A 16,505-nucleotide genomic window follows, 5' to 3' on the forward strand; every position below is an offset into this window, starting at 1 on the left:
TAAAAAAAAATCATCTGACCTTATTAAAATTTTATTGATGAACATCATAATAGCAAAGTTAATTTATAAATACCACCTTACCGGCTCGGCATGAGCTGTTTGTATTAAGTGTTTTCTTACTGACCCTCCTATTTCCCGAAACTCATTTTTAAATACTCGACATTACCAAAATCGGATCCAACGCCCAACAAGTTCCAGCGTAACGATTACCCGTCTTCCACGTAGCAAAACCACGTCCGTTTACTTGGTCTACTCACAAAACGACGTCGTCTTGAGCTTTGTACAGTCGAGAGAAGCACCACCGCCTAGAACCTTCTCTCCTTCTCTAGAAAACCAACTCTCTCTCTCATACCTTCAAAAAACCCTAAACCCTATTCATACACACTACTACACAGACGCAATTCTATCGCCTCTTGATTTCTCAAAAACCATGGCTACCGCCGCTCTCCTCCGCTCGATTCGACGCCGTGAACTCGCCTCCGCTCCTTTCTCAGCTTACAAATGCGTAAATCTTCTACCTTCATACGATCTGTATAAGAAATTGATCTTTGAGATGATTACGTGATCCTGATTCACCCAATTGTTGCAGATTCAAAGCAGCGGGAAAGCATCACTGAACGGTCAGAACTGGAGAAGCTTCTCAAGGGCATTTAGGTAATTGATCTTCCCATCAATTTGCTAACGCAAAGATCTTACCTTTGTTTATGTTTCTGAAGCTTTTCTTTTCTAATGGATTCAGCTCGAAGCCTGCTGGGAATGACGTCATCGGTATTGACTTGGGTACTACTAACTCATGTGTTGCAGTCATGGAAGGCAAGGTGAGAGACTGTGATTGTGTTTTTTTTGTTTCTGAGCTTCCAAAGTTTTAAACTTTGCGTTTTTATTTGATTTGTAGAATCCGAAAGTTTTAAACTTTGTGTTTTTATCTGATTTGTAGAATCCAAAAGTTTTAAACTTTGTGTTTTTTTTTTGTTTCTGAGCTTCCAAAGTTTTAAACTTTGTGTTCTTACCTGATTTGTAGAATCCGAAAGTTTTAAACTTTGTGTTTTTTTTTTCTGTTTCTGAGCTTCCAAAGTTTTGAACTTTGTGTTTTTATCTGATCTGTAGAATCCGAAAGTTTTAAACTTTGTGTGTTTTATCTGATTTGTAGAATCCGAAAGTGATTGAAAACGCTGAAGGTGCTCGAACCACACCATCAGTTGTAGCTTTCAACCCCAAAGGAGAGCTTCTCGTGGGGACACCAGCCAAGCGCCAAGCTGTGACCAATCCTACAAACACACTCTTTGGAACAAAGCGTTTGATCGGGAGGAAGTTCGACGATCCTCAAACGCAGAAGGAGATGAAGATGGTGCCTTACAAGATCGTGCGTGCCCCTAACGGCGACGCGTGGGTTGAAGCCAACGGTCAGCAATATTCTCCTAGTCAGGTTGGAGCGTTTGTGTTGACGAAGATGAAGGAGACGGCAGAAGCTTACTTGGGAAAGTCTGTTAAGAAAGCTGTTGTCACTGTTCCTGCTTACTTTAATGATGCTCAGAGGCAAGCTACTAAAGATGCTGGTAGGATCGCTGGTTTGGATGTGGAGAGGATTATCAATGAGCCGACGGCTGCTGCTCTTTCTTATGGGATGACTAATAAGGAAGGTTTGATTGCTGTGTTTGATCTTGGGGGTGGGACTTTCGATGTGTCTATTTTGGAGATTTCTAATGGGGTTTTCGAGGTGAAAGCTACTAATGGTGATACCTTCTTGGGAGGAGAGGATTTTGATAATGCTTTGTTGGATTTCTTGGTGAATGAGTTCAAGACCAGTGAGGGGATAGACTTGGCGAAAGATAGACTTGCTCTCCAGAGGCTTCGAGAAGCTGCTGAGAAGGCCAAGATCGAACTATCATCAACCTCTCAAACTGAGATTAACCTGCCGTTCATCACAGCTGATGCGTCTGGAGCGAAGCATTTTAATATCACGCTGACGAGGTCGAGGTTTGAAGCTCTGGTGAATGGCTTGATCGAGAGGACTCGTGATCCTTGCAAGAATTGTCTCAAGGATGCTGGTATAAGTGCTAAGGAAGTTGATGAGGTTCTTCTTGTCGGAGGGATGACTAGGGTCCCTAAGGTGCAGACTGTTGTTGCGGAGATCTTTGGGAAGACTCCTAGTAAAGGTGTGAACCCTGATGAGGCTGTTGCTATGGGAGCTGCGCTCCAAGGTGGTATCCTCCGTGGGGATGTCAAGGAGTTGCTGCTTTTAGATGTTACGCCTCTTTCGCTTGGTATTGAAACACTTGGTGGTGTCTTTACAAGATTGATTACACGAAACACAACCATCCCCACTAAGAAGAGTCAGGTATGCCTGCAGTGATTTGTCCTTATAATAGAAAGTCACAGAGTAACTAGGGAAGATGAGTTCTGATTATCAGAGAGGTAGCATGAGGTAGTTAGATCTGTAGCTACTTAGCTAGGCATGTTTGAGTTTCTCTTTATTGCAATGGTTCCTATGATTACACTCTTATGAGCTAAGGTTAAAGCACAATCCTAAGATATGCTAGTCGATGGGATCTATTGTTTTGGTCAAGTTTGTACTAAAAAATTGTTGTTGTCTCTCGTTTCTTTTATCTTGAAGGTGTTCTCAACTGCAGCAGACAACCAGACGCAAGTTGGGATCAGAGTGCTACAAGGAGAGCGTGAGATGGCATCAGACAACAAGCTATTAGGAGAATTCGATCTAGTAGGCATTCCACCATCTCCAAGAGGCATCCCTCAGATAGAAGTAACATTCGACATAGACGCAAACGGCATTGTCACCGTTTCCGCCAAGGACAAGACCACTGGTAAAGAGCAACAGATCACAATCCGATCATCCGGTGGGCTCTCGGAGGATGACATCCAGAAGATGGTGAGAGACGCAGAGTTGCACGCTCAGAAAGACAAAGAGAGGAAAGACTTGATCGACACCAAGAACACAGCCGACACGACGATTTACAGCATAGAGAAGAGCCTCGGTGAGTACAGAGAGAAGATCCCTAGTGAAGTCGCCAAGGAGATTGAAGATGCTGTGGCGGATCTAAGGACAGCTTCGTCTGGAGATGATGTCAATGAGATTAAGGCCAAGATTGATGCTGCGAACAAAGCTGTTTCGAAGATTGGAGAGCACATGTCTGGTGGTGGGGGTTCTGGTGGGGATTCTACACCAGGAGGAGGAGGAGCTCAGGGAGGCAGTGATCAAACTCCAGAGGCTGACTACGAGGAAGTGAAGAAGTGAAGAGTTGGCTTAAATTCTACTATGTTTGGGTTAAAGAGATTAGGTTAGATCATATGGTTGAGTTCTATGTTCTAAGGAAATGGATCTGTTTCTGGAATAAGCTTTTGTAATGAACGAAACTCATTTGGAGTAAGCTTTTGTTGATCCTTATCTCAATTCTTCTAACGAAACTCATTTGGATGTTATAAATGTTTACCAGGTATTCTCTGTTTCTAAGTTAATCACCATTTAAGTTTTGCTTAGGAGTAATTAAGTAAAGAAAGCTAGTCCCAATGATAAAACACCATTTATTGCCCTAACTTAGCTACCAAGATACACAATCCATATCTTGTGAACTAGTTTCACTAGAGACTAAAGAAGAAAGAAAGCTCTCTAAGGAGAAAACAAATGTATTTGTCACTTATAACTACTTATTGAGCTGAACAAGACCAAACTATCTCTCAAATGTATAACTGTCTGCATGCAGAAGCTGTGGTGTATGCAGGACAATAAGGGCACTTGAATCTGCGAGTACTACAGCACAAGCAGAGTCTCAAGATCGTTTCCTTGCAAAGAACATGACGACACGGCATCATCATCGGCGGGTTGTATACATCACTCTGCTCTCTACTAACCGGACACACAAAAACCGAGTGAAACCGAAACTCATCACCCAACTCCAGATCAACCGGAAGCTCTTTCATCTCTCCCCACTCTTCTTCCTTCAAACCCATCACACGAATCAGCTTCAAAAGCCTCGGTAAGCTCTCTACACCAGCTGATAACGCCACTGCCAACAAAGAACTAGACGGTTGGCCATGGAGATTGTAGTACAGCTTGGTTAGCTCTCTGCTTGCCTCCTCCCAACCCAATGGAAACAGCTCCTCCGCGTGAGGATAATTCTCAAGATCTGTAACCCATAAGAGAGCGACTATAAGCTTACGTATCTTTACACTGTGGAGTGAAGCGAACTTTGGGAAATGAGCTCTTGCAAACCTTAAAGCCTCTGGACGTTTCCTTTGTCTTAACATCTCCCAGTACTTCAGACTTACGAGTTCCATCTCCAGTTTTGAACCGTCTTCCTTCAGCTTCTCGCTGTTCTCAGAGATCCATCTCATCGCGGGCTCAGTGTCTTTCTCTTTCAGTGGCTCGGTTACTTTGTGGATTTCGAGAGACCTTGCTACAGCCTCACTGAGTTGATCATCCACCTCTACTTCAGCTTCTTTAATAAGAATCTCTCCAACTTCGAACAACCCTTGTCGGTAAAGATACTCGACAAGCATCTTGTCAACTAGCTGATGGTCCAAATCAATGCTTCTGGAGGCTGGAAACATATCAGATTTTCCGAGAACTTTCTCGAACTTGGTGAGACTAGTGTTCGTTTCCTTTTGTGATTCCTGGAGATGGTTGATCGGTAAAAGAGAGTCGAGCTTGAGCTTCAGCTCGGCGAGAACTGTTTTGGGGTCGTTCTTTGTTATGATCTGAACGAGTGACTCTACGAATCCTTCAAAAGCTCGGTCGGTGACAGCTTGGGAAATGGAGTGGTAATGCTTTTGTCTCTTGGCAACTTGGTTGAATCCATCTTTCACTGTAGCAATCGGATCCATTTTTTCTTCTGATTAATCTGCAACAACATGTAACTAGTTTGATGATCAAACAACAGTAAGACATGGTTTTTACAAGAATACTCACTCCCTTCCAAAATATACGATGTTTTAGAGAGTTTATAACGTTTCAAAATACAGCTTTTTTTATATTAATTTTAGTTTTATTGAAAACTGTGTCACCAATGATATTTTATAGTGTTTTTTATGATTTGCTGAATTAGTTTTAGTTTATATTTTTAATGTTATTTTTTTAGAAAAAAATGTATGCTTTAGTTCTTGTGCATTCATCCAAAATATTGAGTATTTTGAAACAGATGGATTACAAGACAAACAAAAAGAACACACCAAACAGTGTTCGGCTTTCTTGTCTAAAAGGTTGCCCTAGTTCTAAGTAGATAATGAAATCCTAGATAGAATAGAAGAACAAAGGCAATAAGTACACGTGATTTTGATCACTCTTATGAACTATAACAAGAAAACTATAATCGTTGGTTGAAAGGAATAAATGAATAGATGTGCATGAAGAAGTACCGTGAAGGCCACGGGAAGTCTGCCGTTTCGGTTTTGGAGTAATCAGAGAGATGAAGCAAAAGTACTCATTGAAAGAAGTGAATATGGAAACGTAAACTTTTGAAACACATATCAAAGATAGTTAGGTACGTTCGTTCCTTAAAACATGGAACCACTATCACGTACAAATCGGGAAGAAGATGCGTTGTTTGTTAGGTACTCGAATCTTAGTTTCTGTTCGGATTTGATACGAAAATCTTTTTCATATAATTTGTATTTCTAAAAGCAATCAAATATCATTATTCTATAAGGATAATAACAACACCACCATTTTGATCTAGTTTTTAATTATTAGTTTTCAAGTAAATATATATATATATATATTAAAAATAATTAAATATTATCTAATGGAGAGGATTCCAAATATCACAAATTGTAGGTTCTTCCCTATCAAGTCGCATCCGACAAATTATACTGTCGAAAATATACCAAAGGCATAGATTACAAACGTTGGCGTCTCTACTCGATGTGAAAATGTCGTACCACAACTCTTTGCCTGCGTCAGGCCATCTGAAACTGCAAGTGTACTTTGTAGCTATCCACGAATTTGTAGGAAACTTAAACTCATAATAGCTCCAGGTCTGAGCGAAACAGGCCCTAAATCTTTGGGTCCGATTGGTAATGGCTGTAGCTTTAAATATTTTGCTGTAGAAAAAAATCTGTAGACTTTTTGCTGTGGCTTTAGATTTTATTGCTGTAGAATTTTATTGAAGCACTAAAAAATTGCTTTGGATATTTGGCTCTGCAGAGCACTTGTACAGCTGTAGGATATTTTAAGAGCTGTAGTTTCAAAAAAGAATTTAAAGCTTGATTGCTCTGAATTTGGTGCTGTGGAAATAAATAGAGCTGTGGACAGCACCTACAGCAACTACCAATCACCCCCTTTATTCCCGCTTCTACAATGCACGTCTATAGTTTGGCGTACGCCTAATTTGTTAATCATCACGACTTGTTTGGGTGATGAAATACCAAACGTCGACGCTTTTGTGAGGATAATTAAAAACAAGAATGATGTGAAAAAGAATTTGCGATTTGTAGAGAAAACCATTGTGGATTGTTCTCTATTTTTTTTCTTTAGGATTTGATACTTTTGTTTATGGACCCAATATAGTATATATATATATATATATATAATATTTAGATGAAAACGTATTTGTTGTCTTCTTCTTTTTGTTCAAAGGTATTTATAATCTTCTTTAATTTACTGTTTTCTTTTAGATAGATAAATTTAAACGGTGTTACTCAACAAATTAAGCATATATGTTATAACACATGTTTCCAATAAATATGTATTGTGAGTAAATCGTTACAAAATCAAATACTCCAGTCAATAAGACAAATTAGCTATGACATATTATTGGTGTTCTTTTTTTCTTTCTTTTTCCAATATATAAATGGTAAATGTTCAAATGATTTTGGAATATCTTATTTTGTCTCTGTGATTATCTGAATACTTCCAGCTATTTCTTCTTTTGCTTTCTCCAAGCCAACCCATGTCGATTGTGAAAGAGAAGAAATAAGGATAAAAGATCTCTCTTTGCTTTCTTTTGTGACAAGTAATTATTTGAAGAGAGAATATTTCAAGACCTAAGGGCCCAAGCTGATACACACTTCCTCTACTCCTAGACGCACTTTGGTTGCAAAGAAAGCCAACTTAATTTGCTTGCAAAGAAAGCCATTACAATTGAAAGAAAGAGAAAAGGAAAGAGTTTTGTACTAAAAGATGTTTGATCTTAAAACCTCTGAAGCAACAAAAGAGCATTCAACCACATTCGCATCTCTTCTTCACCCACCAAGGCAAGCATTTGCATTAAACTTTGCTGCAGCATATGCCTGTAGTAGGAGTACATTCCACATGGTTTAGAGATAAGGTTTCTCTTGTTGCTTAGTTTTTGTCAAAATGCAATCAAATTAATAAAATGAGTGTAAAAGCAATCAAAGTCTATATTTTCATACTTAAATTTATTTCCAAAATATAAATTTTACAATAATGTATTTTTATTATTTCTCAGTCATCAATGGTGAAAAACAAAACCTCAAAGTTTAGATCTCTTGGAAAGAAAAACAAGAATGAATTGGACTTTGGACACTGCAATTAACTGTTCAGAAAAGTGAAAGGTCTCCAGCATCAACTGATCTCTTCACAAGTTTAGCCCATGATTCATTTGTCTCATGAATGATCTTCAATGCATACTCCTGTAACAAAGAACACCACACCACACCACAAGTGTTACAGCTTCTCTCTTCTCTCAGTTTCAGTAACCAAAAAAACATGACAAGAGACATTTGTAAAGTGATGAACCTACTTTGTTTGCTGGTTTGTCTCCAAGACCGAATCTATTAGCAGGCTTTCCATCTGGGATCTTGTAGTCTCTAAACCAGTCTCTAATAGCTGTTAACGTCCCCTGATACACCATATCATATAAAGGTCAGAAACAAAACCTATGAGAATTTAGTCTTTGTTTCTACTACTAAAGATCAGCTCTTACAGGAAAATGCTTCTCAACATCATCAACATCATTCACAAGATGAGCTTTTGGATCATCCAATGAAATAGCAACAATCTTCCAGTCTAGCTCTCCTTCATCAATCATAGCTAATGCAGCTAAAGGCTTGATTTTTAGAACCTCCCCTATCTTCCTCTGGGTTTCACCAATCTCAACAACATCAACTACAAACCCATAACCAAGAATCAAACCTTAATAACAATTCCAGTAGATAAAAAAAGAACAAGTATGACAAAGTTAACCTGGATCATTATCACCAAAAGCTCCTTCAACTTCAGCGTTTGCCTGAGATGGATCTTCCCATGTCTGTGGAAGCAACCCATAGTTCCAGTTTATGTTGTACGGATAGTATCTGAGCTTTCCCTTCTTGGTGTCTTGCTTAATAGGAGTGAAGTCTTCATCAGTAGCAACCTCCATTTTGGCTTTTGACTCTTTAGGGATTTCGACTATAAAGTTGTAAACTCCATCTCCCAAGGTCAATGGTATATCATGCCATGGAGACACCTATACCCAATGATGCATATTCAAACATTTTAACATTAAAGACAGAACATAGTAACAAATCAAAAGCATTTTCAACAAAAAAAAATCACAATGTAGTTCTAATAAAAACAATCTTTCATTGCATAACCATAAGAGTATTCCAAATTACAATGTGATACTAATATATAACCAAAAGTTCAAATCTTTTGGACTTGGGTAAAACCGATAAACCCATTTCCTCAATCTTGTCACAAAAAACAGAGCATTGACACAGAACAGAGTATGAATCAAAAGCATTTCATAAAGTTGGAACCTTTAGAAACGTTGATTATCAAACAGAGAGACAACAAGCTTTGGCAGAGACCAATAATAAGAGAGAAAAGGTACCTTCTTTCCGGAGCCATCGAGGAAGAAGACGCGATAATCTAGGGTTTCGGGTTGACCTTCTTCTTTAACCTTCACCTGAGGGTTGTATATGGCACTGCAAGAGAAGGGTCGCTTCGATTTCAACACGAAAGCTCTTCTGCTGAAGCATAGAGCGCCGCCGCCGCATGATCTCTTCGCCGGGAGAACGAAAGCTCGTTTGGCGAGGAAGCACGAGGTGGTGGCGGAAGCTGCAGTAATCACTCTTGTAGCCGCCATTGTTGTGGAGAAGAGGATTGAAGATGGTGGTGGCCTTTCGTTTCACTCGTTGGTCTCTCTCTCTCTCTCTCTCTCTCTCTCTCTCTCTCTCTCTCTCTCCTTTATTCTTCTCCACGGAGAGAAAACAAATCAATTATAAAAATTTTGGATTTGGTTCGGACAAAAGATTGCAAACCGAAGATAATAAACCACGTGGGTTTTGTCGGGTTAGATGTTATTACCAACTTTAGTGAATGTATGAATATTTGTTGTTTAGAATTGGATAACAAAATGGTTTCGTGGTGTAGTTGGTTATCACGTCAGTCTAACACACTGAAGGTCTCCGGTTCGAACCCGGGCGAAGCCAAGTTTTATTTCCAATTTTTTTTATTTTTCTTCACCTTCACACTTGTCATTGGACGGAATTTAGGCAATGTCGTTAGTAAGAAACCATTTATCTTCTTTATGTATGTTGAGATTATGCTTATGAACAAAAATATAAGAAAGAAACGGTATCTGGATTTTGAATGTCAAGGATGATGCATTAGATTATACGACATGTTATTGATGAAAATAATATGTGTGGAAAAAAGTGCTGTTCCTTTTTTTTTTTTTTTCCGGCTAAAAGATTTTATTAATTATTGTCAGCACAAATATTGTTGTACAAAAAACCTGGACAAGATTGGAACAAACTCCAATCAGTCGGAGAAATAATAGATTTTTTTGCTAGTAAGTCAGCACAACCATTATGTTGACGATGAACATGCACATATGATGTTGAGAGAAATCGAGACTTCCATGCAATGACTGAGTTGACCAAGTGTTGACAACGGGAACTGTAGGCTTCCCCTTTTATGTATTTAAGGATACTGAGATTATCTCCTTCGAATATGACGTTCCTATAACCTAACGATGAGCATGCTTGCATTGACCAAATCAGTGCAGACAATTCCGACTCCATAACTGTTGATCGTCCTTCAAATTTTCCCATTCCAGCTTCTAGAAGAGTACCATGTTTATTACGGATTAACCAACCCATTCCAGAGTCGTGAGGACCTTCACGATGAGCAGCGTCGTAGTTACATTTGACCCAACCTGAAGGGGGTGGAGACCAATGAGACCGAATGTTTCCAGATCGGGTTATTTGCGTAGAATTAGTTATTTGCGATGAAACTGTAGAATCCAACCATTCCTTTAAATCTGCCCGGGCTTTGGAGATAACTTCATCCGCTGTATATTGAATTTTGTTGAACAGTAGATCATTCTTACATTTCCATAATCTCCAAACCACCCAGAATGGTAATAATTTTTGCTCATCTGGGAGATTATTATTTGATGCAAAGGAGAAAATAGTTTCCAACTTATTCAAAAGAGAGTCATTGGCCGTGGTTAAAGAAACTGGTGAACCTGAGAGACGCCAGACTTGTTGTGAGAAAAGGCAAGTGAAGAAAGCATGATCACTCGATTCATTGTTATCACAGCATCTTGGACAAGTAGGATCAACTGGAATGTGCCGATGACGAAGATTTTCTTTAACAGCTACAATTCTTGAACCAATTTTCCAGAAGAAATGTTTAAGTTTCGGAGGGATCGGTGCTGACCAGATCTTTTTTGTTAAGGCAGGAGAAGAAGCAAGTGGTGGTGGAACAATCTCTGCATCTTGAGTTGTAGTTATATAATGATAGCCAGACTTGACAGAATAATTCCCATCGGGTGTATAAGGCCAGATAATGCCATCAGTGGCTGGTTGATAGGGTAAATAAACTTTCTGGATGAGAGGTATATCAGTCTGTTCAATCAGATCACGAATGACTTCCAAGTCCCATTGATTTGAAATTGGGTCAATAAGGGTCTTGACACTTAACTGAGGGTTTGTGTAGGGAAGTAAACGTGGGGCTCGGGGAGGAGTTGTTGGGAGCCATGTATCTGATATAGTTGTTGTATCTCCACTTCCAATACTATATTGCATGCCTTGCTCCAAAAGATCCCGTCCATGTAATAAAGACTGCCAACCATAGGAGCTCTGATAACCGCGCTTAGCCTTCCATATAGTAGTCTTTTTAAAATATCGGTGTTTCAGGACACGGTAAACAAGACTATTTGGTCGTTGATTAATTTTCCAGACTTGGTTCGCAAGTAAAGCGTGCTGTTCCTTTGTAAGAAACCATTTATCTTCTTTGTGTATGTTGCATTTTCCTTATAGATTATTAATTTGGTTTTGTTCAACCTGGATTACGGTATACCCGGCTCAATTTTGTCCGGTTAAATTCGGTTTAAACACCTTTCAAATCGTTTATTTCTAACCACCCTGTAACGGTTATGTGAAGTCTGATTTACCCTCCTTGTTTCCAGAGATCCCTTTTGATAAATATAAGAGCATCTGCATTAGTGAACTCCATGGGGAGTTCACACAGTTTTCGAAAAAAAAAAAAATATTAAAATAAACAAAAGCAATGAACCTCCCTCTTAGAAGTTCACTGCACTGAACCCGGATCATCACTGTAGCGCGAGCCCCACGACACGTGGCGGCCTGCGGTTGGTCCGGTTATAATTTATTATTTTTTTTTTTTTTTAAAAACAAAAATCAAACAGAAAAAGAATAATAATAAAAAAATGCTTTGTGAACCCCTTCCAAGGGGTTCACTAATGCTGATGCTCTAAACAGTTACAGTCTCAGCGGAACATAACTGTTTATATAAACTGACACATTCCATTTCACACAAGACTACGAAACTGTTTAATCAGAAAAACAGAGAAACACACAAAAAGCAAAGATGGAGAAAACAGAGGAAAGTGTCGGAATCAGAGTCTACACGCCGCAAAAACCATCACCATCGCCACCGTCTCGCTCTCCCAAACCCTTATTAATCTCATCACTTCCCTCACTTCCCCCAGGAGCCGCAGCCGGAGGAGGAAGAGGCCGCAAACGCCGCATGGTCGCTCAAGGAGTTCAAAAAACGGTTTCAAAGACATCGATGATCGTCAACTTCCTCCCGACAGGAACTCTCCTGATGTTCGAAATGGTTCTCCCGTCTATCTACCGAGACGGAGACTGCAACGGAATCAACACGCTCATGATCCATCTCCTCCTCCTTCTCTGCGCAACGTCTTGCTTCTTCTTCCATTTCACCGACAGTTTCAAAGCCGCCGACGAGAAAATCTATTACGGTTTCGTGACGCCGCGTGGACTCGCCGTGTTCATGAAACCGCCGCCGCCTGAGTGCGGAGGCGGAGGAGACGCGTTCGCGGAAGCCGAGATTCCGGTGACTGATGAGAGGTATAAGTTGAAGGTTAACGACTTTGTTCATGCGGTGATGAGCGTTTTGGTGTTTATGGCGATTGCGTTTTCGGACAGGAGAGTCACGGGTTGTCTCGTTCCGGGGAAACAGAAAGAGATGGATCAAGTTATGGAGAGTTTCCCATTAATGGTCGGAATCGTTTGCAGTGCTCTATTTCTTGTCTTCCCGACCACTCGACGTGGTGTTGGATGCATGTCTGCTTGATTTTTCTTTAAGTATGTTCTGTGTGTTTTGTGTATTTGTTGTATTGTCGTTTTGCATGTAATTCAGATAACTTGTATTGAACTCTACTATCTAATCGTCACCTATTGTATTGCACTGTAAAATAAAAACGTTGTTAGTCACATTGTGATCATTATGTTGTAAACTATTAGCAGGCTTTCCATCTGGTCTCTTGTAATCTCTAAAACAGTCTCCAATGGCTGTTGGTGTACCCTGATACACCAGTTTATATAAAGGTAAGAAACAACGTCTGAGAATTTTAGTCTTGTTCTACTACTAAAGATTAGGCTCTTACAGTGAAATGTTTATCAACATCATTTATATAAAGGCAACAATCTTCCAGTCTAGCTCTCCTCCATATGTATGGCTACCATTATTTAGAACAACAGGTTGCTAACATTACTGTCACTAGCATCTGCTCTCTTTCCATTCTTGAAAAAACAACAACAAATATATTTTAAAAGACAAGCAACAAAGATATGAAGAATCCATGTACCGAAGTTACTCATCAGAATGTATACAGAATCACAAACTCCCGAGTTGATCGAAGGTTCAGAAAAATAACTTTTGTAATCACTAAACCTAAGAAGCGAGCAAACTAAAACTAGAAACCAAAAATATAAACATCTAAAAGTTACTCATCAGATAGTATCTTAGTTTATATTTTGAAAAGATATTATATATATTTCAATTTTATAAATTAGTTAATACCAAATAAATGAATATATAGTATTTTTACACTAAGATAAGCGATGGTATATTTTCCAATGTTAAACATGTTCATTTGCACAAAATGATACAATTTTATATCAATAAAATTTGTGTTTCCGATATAGTTTCATGGAACAAACCTAAATATTATATTAGAAATGCTGCTAATGTGGCTACTAAACTTTCATCGATAAATAATCAATTTTCTTATGTACTATACTTTCAAGATATAATTTATGTAGTTCTGAAACGCACAAAACAGAAATGAAAAGTTAATTTTCTGAAGTACTATACAAGAATTATGCTTTTGTAAAAGGTTTTATAACTAAGATCTACGATTCGGTATTAGAGAAACATAGAAACCCCATGAAGAAAACAACAATTACCAACCTTAAAGTCAGATCAATAGAGAGTTGACTTGACCCTGAGACTTAAACACTTACCCGATAAAAACCGGAATCTAAACCGGACATTTTGATCGCCTCTCTTGTATAATTAAACCGTAACTGATAAAAGACACTCACAAAATGCCAATCTCCTCTTCTCTATCCTCTCTCTGCGCGCATGATAATCGCATTAGTGTTCCACTATGCATCGCCCGTGACTCTAATGGTCTGTGACTGTAATCCATCTCTCTCCATTTTTTAATTTTAATTTCCGTTATTTTTTTTATCAATTTCCTCAAATATTTAACTCATTTCCATATATATACACACACATCATTCTCTAATGGCATGTTCGAAACTATCCCATCATCATGTCCTCCGTTCTCATCCTTCTCTTCTCTCTCTTCCTCTTAGCCTCTCCCTCTTCCTCCTCCCGCCACCACCATCACCACCACAACAAGTCTCCTCCGCTCAACCCTTCGTCCTCTACCGCCTCTCAGATCCGTCTCGCCTGCAACGCAACTCGCTACCCAGACCAATGCCTCTCTTCTCTATCCCAACCAGGTCTTGTCCCTCCAGATCCCAACCCATCTCAGATCATCCACTCAGCAATCTCCGTCTCTTACCAAAACCTCGAAACAGCTCAGTCCAAAGTGAAGTCTATCCTGGACGCGTCCGTAGGGAATCTAAACCGCACCAACGCCGCGAACACGTGCCTCCAGCTCTTATCTTACTCCAAACACCGAACCTTATCGACGGATAACGCTCTGACACGTGGCCGAATAAAAGACGCTCGCGCTTGGATGAGCGCTGCTCTCGTGTACCAATACGATACATGGTCAGCGCTCAAGTACGTCAACGACACAGCGCAAGTCGGCGAAACGATGTCGTTTCTCGACGGGCTCATCCACGTCACCAGTAACGCGCTAAGCATGATGGTGTCGTACGATAACTTCGGAGACGACTTAGCGTCGTGGATTCCACCAGCAACGGAACGAGACGGGTTCTGGGAGAAGACTGGGCCGGGTATGGGCTCGGATCCGGGTGCTTTGGGCTTCCCTTCCGGTTTAAAAGAAGACGTTACGGTCTGTAAAACCGGAGAATGCGGTTACAAGACGGTGCAGGACGCCGTTAACGCGGCGCCTGATAACAACGGAGTGAGTAAGTTTGTTATAAAGATTAGCGAGGGAGTGTATGAGGAGACCGTTAGGATTCCGTTTGAGAAGATGAACGTCGTCTTCGTAGGAGACGGCATGGGCAAAACGGTCATTACGGGATCTTTGAACGCCGGGATGCCTGGGATGACCACGTACAACACTGCAACTGTCGGTGAGTTATTAACTTATTATTATGAAGTAAACGTCTTTTTAATGTTAGAGCAACGTAATGTTTATTTATTTATTATTTTTATTGACAAATAAGCGTTGAATGTTCTTACCCAAGTTCTTATTCATTTTATATTTTATTATGGATAAAATATTATGTGGAGTTTGCACCGTGGCACGTACTATATTAGGAAAATTCTAAACTTGAGTAGTTCAAAAAAAAATTATGTAATTATCTTAAATGTTGAAAATATTTTTGACATTTTAAGTAGATATTAGTTCAGTTATATGATATTTTATTTTATTTTTTCTTGTCCGAATTGATTTTTTTTAATTAACTGTTACATGTTTGGTTTGATAGGAGTGGTAGGAGATGGATTCATGGCTCGTGACATAACCTTCCAAAACACGGCGGGACCAGACGCTCACCAAGCGGTAGCCTTTAGATCCGACAGCGACTTTTCTCTGCTCGAGAACTGCGAGTTCCTTGGGAACCAAGACACACTCTACGCACATGGACTTCGTCAGTTCTACAAAAGCTGCCGTATCCAAGGGAACGTTGACTTCATCTTCGGAAACTCAGCTTCAGTCTTCCAAGACTGCGAGATCCTCATCGCGCCGCGTCAAGTTAACCCCGAGAAGGGCGAGAAAAACGCCGTCACTGCACAAGGGAGAATTGACCCGTCGCAGTCAACGGGGTTCGTGTTCTTGAACTGTTTGATAAACGGAACGGATGATTACATGAAGCTGTATAAAGCTAACCCTAAGGTGCATAAGAACTTCTTGGGGAGGCCGTGGAAAGATTACTCGAGGACTGTGTTTATAGGTTGTAATATGGAGGCTTTGATAACGCCTGATGGTTGGCTGCCGTGGAGTGGGGATTTTGCTCTTCAGACGTTGTTTTATGGAGAGTCTAAGAACACGGGTGTGGGATCAGATAGGTCGCAGAGGGTTTCGTGGAGCAGTGAGATACCAGATGAGCATGTTCATGTGTACTCGGTGGATAACTTTATTCAAGCTGATGAGTGGGCTTTGATGTCTAGTTGAATCAGGTTATGACTAAAGCTTTGTAAGAAGAAAACCTTGTCATCTTACTTTAGTTGAAAAAGTTACAAAAAGATATCAAAACATTTCATTCTTGTTAGTTATATCAACTGAAAGTTTATATCTAAATTGAATTAAAACATAAAAGGTGCAAAGGTTGGAACTTTTTTGCTTATAGTTGTGTGTAGTATCAAAGGATAGCGTGTTGGGATATATTCATAAATGAGAATGGAGAAAAATATCAATAGTTGTGAGAGGGAAGCGATGATGCCGTTTGCTTGACGTTAAAGCAGAGTTTGTTGCTGTAAGCAAACGAAATACCAAAAAGTTTTCAACGAAGTAGACATCATCATCACCATCATTTCAATGTTTTGAGAGTTGGCAGTAAAAGCCAGGAGGATGCTGGAGGTTGCAGAAACTAGTGAAGGGAAAGTAAAAAAAAAAAACATTACCAAAGAAGAGTAGCTTTCAGTTGTATAACCAATTTGAGTTTTCAGT

At 39.7% G+C, this 16,505-nt stretch overlaps 5 protein-coding genes and 1 non-coding gene across 6 annotated transcripts; 4 read left to right on the forward strand and 2 right to left on the reverse strand.

Annotated features, from left to right (window-relative positions):
• Window positions 1-247: 247 nt before the first annotated feature.
• Window positions 248-3,455, forward strand: LOC106430600 (heat shock 70 kDa protein 10, mitochondrial). The gene is made up of 5 exons (XM_013871391.3): window positions 248-505; window positions 590-654; window positions 740-818; window positions 1,151-2,338; window positions 2,615-3,455. Exons 1-5 carry the CDS (start codon window positions 431-433, stop codon window positions 3,251-3,253), a joined length of 2,046 nt encoding a protein of 681 aa, XP_013726845.2. The 5' UTR covers window positions 248-430; the 3' UTR covers window positions 3,254-3,455.
• A 4-nt stretch (window positions 3,456-3,459) lies between these two features.
• LOC106443082 (protein RMD5 homolog) lies at window positions 3,460-6,510 on the reverse strand. Its single transcript, XM_013884684.3, has 2 exons — window positions 5,371-6,510; window positions 3,460-4,856 (listed from the first exon to the last, which is right to left on the reverse strand). Exon 2 carries the CDS (start codon window positions 4,837-4,839, stop codon window positions 3,694-3,696), a length of 1,146 nt encoding a protein of 381 aa, XP_013740138.2. The 5' UTR covers window positions 4,840-4,856; window positions 5,371-6,510; the 3' UTR covers window positions 3,460-3,693.
• An 842-nt stretch (window positions 6,511-7,352) lies between these two features.
• Window positions 7,353-9,197, reverse strand: LOC106384929 (soluble inorganic pyrophosphatase 6, chloroplastic). The gene is made up of 5 exons (XM_013824851.3): window positions 8,787-9,197; window positions 8,159-8,420; window positions 7,899-8,080; window positions 7,716-7,814; window positions 7,353-7,605 (listed from the first exon to the last, which is right to left on the reverse strand). The coding sequence occupies exons 1-5, from the start codon at window positions 9,039-9,041 to the stop codon at window positions 7,513-7,515; spliced, it is 891 nt and encodes a 296-aa protein (XP_013680305.2). The 5' UTR covers window positions 9,042-9,197; the 3' UTR covers window positions 7,353-7,512.
• Window positions 9,198-9,313: 116 nt separating this feature from the next.
• Window positions 9,314-9,387, forward strand: TRNAV-AAC. Its single transcript has one exon. It is a non-coding gene; the product is annotated as a tRNA-Val (tRNA).
• Window positions 9,388-11,766: 2,379 nt separating this feature from the next.
• On the forward strand, window positions 11,767-12,661 carry LOC106384927 (protein DMP9-like). Its single transcript, XM_013824850.3, has one exon. The coding sequence runs from the start codon at window positions 11,795-11,797 to the stop codon at window positions 12,521-12,523; it is 729 nt and encodes a 242-aa protein (XP_013680304.2). The 5' UTR covers window positions 11,767-11,794; the 3' UTR covers window positions 12,524-12,661.
• A 1,118-nt stretch (window positions 12,662-13,779) lies between these two features.
• On the forward strand, window positions 13,780-16,111 carry LOC106430575 (probable pectinesterase/pectinesterase inhibitor 51). The gene is made up of 2 exons (XM_013871370.3): window positions 13,780-14,967; window positions 15,325-16,111. The coding sequence occupies exons 1-2, from the start codon at window positions 14,010-14,012 to the stop codon at window positions 16,008-16,010; spliced, it is 1,644 nt and encodes a 547-aa protein (XP_013726824.1). The 5' UTR covers window positions 13,780-14,009; the 3' UTR covers window positions 16,011-16,111.
• The last annotated feature ends 394 nt before the right edge of the window (window positions 16,112-16,505 follow it).

Source organism: Brassica napus, chromosome A3, assembly GCF_020379485.1.
Source record: "Brassica napus cultivar Da-Ae chromosome A3, Da-Ae, whole genome shotgun sequence".
NCBI classification, from domain to species: Eukaryota; Viridiplantae; Streptophyta; class Magnoliopsida; order Brassicales; family Brassicaceae; genus Brassica; species Brassica napus.